The sequence below is a fragment of the Wasmannia auropunctata genome, unplaced genomic scaffold, assembly GCF_000956235.1.
Source record: "Wasmannia auropunctata unplaced genomic scaffold, wasmannia.A_1.0 LD266735.1, whole genome shotgun sequence".
NCBI lineage: Eukaryota > Metazoa > Arthropoda > Insecta > Hymenoptera > Formicidae > Wasmannia > Wasmannia auropunctata.
In genome coordinates, this window is record NW_012096155.1 from 10,017 (window position 1) to 15,112 (window position 5,096).

At 26.9% G+C, this 5,096-nt stretch overlaps 1 protein-coding gene across 1 annotated transcript; it reads left to right on the forward strand.

Annotated features, from left to right (window-relative positions):
- Positions 1 to 227: 227 nt before the first annotated feature.
- On the forward strand, positions 228 to 2,195 carry LOC105462279 (transcription factor IIIB 90 kDa subunit-like). The gene is made up of 5 exons (XM_011708800.1): positions 228 to 433; positions 794 to 1,007; positions 1,101 to 1,185; positions 1,271 to 1,410; positions 2,068 to 2,195. The coding sequence occupies exons 2-5, from the start codon at positions 794 to 796 to the stop codon at positions 2,178 to 2,180; spliced, it is 552 nt and encodes a 183-aa protein (XP_011707102.1). The 5' UTR covers positions 228 to 433; the 3' UTR covers positions 2,181 to 2,195.
- Positions 2,196 to 5,096: the final 2,901 nt, after the last annotated feature.

The following is a 5,096-nucleotide window of genomic DNA, read 5'->3' on the forward strand; positions in this document are numbered from 1 at the left end:
CTGCTTTGTTTGTTGAACGCAGCTATATTATCAATCGCAATGCAAATCGCAATCTATAATGTGATTGGACAATCTTCAATCTCAATCTTAATCTCAATCTTAATCTCAATCTCCAATGCGTAGTCTGATACCGGCTTAAGAAAGTGCATGCACCGTCTTTAAAAAGAACATACCACATTTTATTCTTGTTGTTTATCGAATGTTAAACAAGAATAAAATGATATCTAGATGCACTTGGGCAAAGTTTCTGAACGCAGCCCAGTATAAAAGTGATGGATACTAGAGTCTGGACTCTGGAGTACGGTCATGGTGGAAGGGATGTTATACTTGCACCATGAGTACGGTGCATACACAGAAAAAAAAACAAAAGCATTCGGTCCATGGTGAAAGGAATATGCATTAACGTGGTGTGCTTGTTAAACGCAATTTAAAGGTAAGTGATAAAACATGTTTATTTAACCTATATTTATTAAACATTGATTCTGTTTACGAATATTCGTTCGTGTCACTAATTTTATGTTTTTATAATGATTAATTTTGTCTTGGTTAATAAATTTTAACGTAATGCACGTGTTAATAAAGAATTAATAGCATTTGGTAATATATTTGAATGAAACTAATATACGTATTATGATATATTATCTATTTAATAATAAATAATGAATGTGTGTGTTTTACATTATAAATGAAGATAAAGATTTGCTTTACATTAACATTTTTAATCTCTGTAATAATACCAACACGCAATAAATAATTTTTTAAAATCAAATATTACATATTTACTCCATGTCAGATGTCTGGAAATAAGTGTCGCAATTGTGGATCTACCAACATCGAGACTGATCCAGGACGTGGAGATGCAATCTGTATAGAATGTGGTTTTGTACTAGAGGATTCAGTTATTATTAGTCAAACAACTTTTGAGGAATCATCCTCTGGTAAAGTAAGGAACTCTGGATTCTTTGTTGGTAATGACAGCACAGGTGGTGCTACAAATTTTGGGGCACGTAAGTCATTTAAATAATATAAGTTTTCCTTTGAGAGATAAATATTCATAAATAGTAAGTGAGAAGTATTTATAAGATCTCTTTTACTTTTAGCATATTATGCTAATGGAAAAGAATCTAGAGGAATTACTATACAAAATGCACGGAAAGGTATAACACATCTTTGCCTACAATTGGGGTAAATAATTTCTCTTAATATATTTATAATTAAATCTTTTATTTAAAAAAAATTCTTTTTCACAAATCTGAAATTTTCGTTTTAGCATAACAAATCAAAGTCTCATTGACATATCTGTGAACTTCTATAAAATGGCTTTGAATCATCATTTGACACGTGGAAGGAAACAAGTTCATAATCAAGCTGCTTGTGTATATATTACTTGTCGTATTGAAAAAACACAACGTATCCTTTTGAAAAAAAAAAAAGAAAAAAATAGGTTACATAGCATTCTAATAACGTGAAAGATTAATACAAATCGATGTATTATGTTCTTTCCAAATATGTAACTTTTTTTTAAGTATTTAAGCAGTTATATAAATTGTATTTTTTTTAATTTTTTTGAAATGCGTGGTTAGTTTATTACTGATACAATAAGTAAGGTAAATGGAAATCAGCGTGGTTATTGGTATGCACTATTTAAATTACATAAAATTTACTTTATTCTAAAAGTAAAACGTTTTGGCTATCTTTTTTAGCCATCTTCAGTGACAATTTACAATAGTTACATTTAACTTTCGCTCTTAGATTCTTAATAACAAGAATACATATTAAGAAACGAAGAGTGAGAGTTAAATGTAACTATTGTAAATTGTTACTGAAGATGGCTAAAAAAGATAGCCAAAACATCTGACTTTTAGGATAAAGTAAATTTTATGTAAATTAAATAATACGTACCAATAACCATGTCGATTTCCATCTACCTTACTTATTGTATTATTAATTCTGGGAATTTTGTTAGGTTTTTATAGTTTATTACTGATTAGGATTACACAGAATTTATAAACAAGAAAAAGTATAAAGTATTAATTCTTAACAATTTGTATATGTATACACATATAGATATGCTCATTGACATTAGCGATGTCCTTCACATTTGTGTCCACGAACTTGGGCGAACATATCTGCGATTTACTCAAGCTCTATGTATCAACATACCGGTAGTGGGTAAGTAATTTGCATGATAATTATATAATATGATAATTATATAATAATTCACATGTACGTAATTTTATTAGAACACAATACTTTTTCTATTTTCCTATTAAAATGTTAGAAATTAAATACATATTTATATGTTAATAATAAACTATAAATCTGAAAAAAATTTTTAAAGTATAATTTTTTTTTTATTATTTATGAGAAGATACAAATGTTACTTATTTTTAGATATATATTAAATGTGATTTTTTTTATTAACAAAATTTAAAGAATTAATTACAGAGATTATTTTTTAAATTATTTATTGGTTTATTATTTATTGACATTGATCAGGGATATAATTTATAAAAAACAATTTATATAAGATATTTTTATTATAAAATAGAAACTAGAGGAAATAAAGATCAAATGGGTAAATAAAGATGTAATATAATTATTTCCCCTAATTTCTATTTTATTTCTAAAATACGAGTCAATATACAATTTTAATTTATTTCTGTTATACAGAAATGTCCGAAAAGTCGCCTGCAGTATTTTTTACTTCGGGAAGTAATTTGAAATCCAAAAAAAAGGAATAAAAAGCTAAACATAGGTATAAACATAGGTTTGGATGTTACTTGTGAAAATGAATTATTTCCGAGTTATAGTAACTTAATGAAAGATTGTAATTTATTTTTCATAGTCATAACCATAATAATCATAATTTATTTTATAGTTTTTTAAGAAAAATAATTTTATTTCGGACTATTTTGGCGTTAACCTGGATGCATCACTGGAGGTATAGTCCGCTTAATTACGATTTTTTTTAACATAAAAGTGGCTGTAACTCGGAAACGACTTATTTCCGGATCTATGTTTATATAGCTTTTTTTCCTTTTTTTTTATTTTGAATCACTTCTCAAAGTATTGCGGGCGATTTTCTGGGCACCCTGTATTTATCTATTTATTCTTTAATATTTTGTAATTTTATATATTTGGAAACATATTTTGATATTTTTTGACATGACTCGATTGTATATCTATACATAAATGTATAGGTAATTTACATACAAAGTAATTCTAGTAACTAAGATAAACTATAACTTTTTCAGATAAAAATAAACATATGCCTTATTATTCTATGAATAGAGATTTTTTTCAAGTATGTATCAATGCATCTGTAGGATACACTTGTACTATTTTTTTAAATATAATTTTAGAATATCTATAACATAAATTGGTTGTTACATAAATTGATTGACTTTTTATTGTTCTATGCCAGGCTTGTCCAAAACTTAGCACGCAAGTTGAACGCTTCCGTCGTCGTCGTTGAGCCTTGAAACAGATAGAAAACAAAAAAAGGATAGATGTTAGAGCAATCACTGAGCCGAGCATCTATTCTTTTTATTCGCTGTCTCGTTTAACGAGACGATGGCGAAGAGATTTACTCACGAAACTAAGTTTTAGACTTGTTCTATGCTGAAAAATATTAAGGTAAACAAATCGGAAAAATCAATATTTTATTAGATATTTTACATCTTATATTTATTACATAAGTGCTCAAATATACGATGACATTTTTTGATATATTTTCAGACATTTTTCATGAGATTAATTATGTTTAAGTCAGACAAAGCTGTTAGCCTGCTCGCTGAGCGATTGAATGTGATTGATTGGATTTACAAGTAAAAACCAACAATGTATAATTGCTCGGCGAGTAGGCTAGCTGTTTTATCAACTTAAACGCGCCCATTATCAAACTGCTCATAATTACATTCAAATAATTTTTATTTGTTTTTTAAATTATTTTCTGTAATAACTGGTTACTATTTATAGTGTCTTAAATGTTTTATATATGACCTTGATAAATATTAACTCAATGACATTATTTCAACAAATTGAATTATTCAATTAATAAATGAGTTTAAGTTTCTAGAGATATGTATTAATTTTCTTTGCTTATTAAATTTTAATGGTTTTTACTAAATAATTAAACAATTGATATATTTATAATATTTATACAATATAATTCAATACAATTAAAATATTTTTTAATTATATCTTATTGATAGTAATCAACACAAATAGATTTTTGGAAATTGGAAAAGATTCAAGAAAATAAAGTTTATCTTCAGAATCTAAAAAAGGATATTACAAAACTAAAATTTAAAATAGAATTATTCAGTTACAGGTATTAACATGTATGGATTTGAATTGTATTGTTGTTCAACGCAAGAGATACTGTGTAAAATATTAGTTGAAGTTATCAAATTTTAATAATTCCCATTTGTATTTCTATTCAAAATAGACAAGTAATATCTTTTTATTAAATTTGCTTAAACGCGAAAGATAAATTATGTCAAATATAATTTTTGCAAACATTTTTCATAGTTATAGATTAATGAAGACATTTTCAAATTATTTTATAGATAGATAAATGCACTTTTACAAGTAATGTTGAATTGATGTGAATATACAGGGTGTTTCATTTTATATTTGACAGTCAAATATTTGGAAATCGTGAGGTTTGAGAGAAAAATGTTTCAAACAAAAGTTGTAGGATTTCGAGGGGGACATAAGATGATAACATTGGTTTGACCCTGAGTGGCGTCATCAAGGTCAGGACAAGGTCACTTTGAATTTTTTAAATGGAACCCCCTATTTGCATATTCTTGTAGCTTATTTCGAGAGCTTCCCAAAATATAGATAAAATGTTTTTTGGTTAAGTAAATTTCAAGTTATAAAGCTTGAAAGTTACAGTACCACCGGCATTAGCATTATCTAAGGTGTCCGAACAATGGCTGAAACCTTTTGAATGTTGTTTCAGGATCATGATTTTGACAACATGTGTCAAGGCTATGATCATTGGAGATTGTTTCTCTTATTTCCATTTTTGTAAATTATTTTTATTTTTTGAAAACAAGAGAAACAATTTCCAATGATCATGGCCT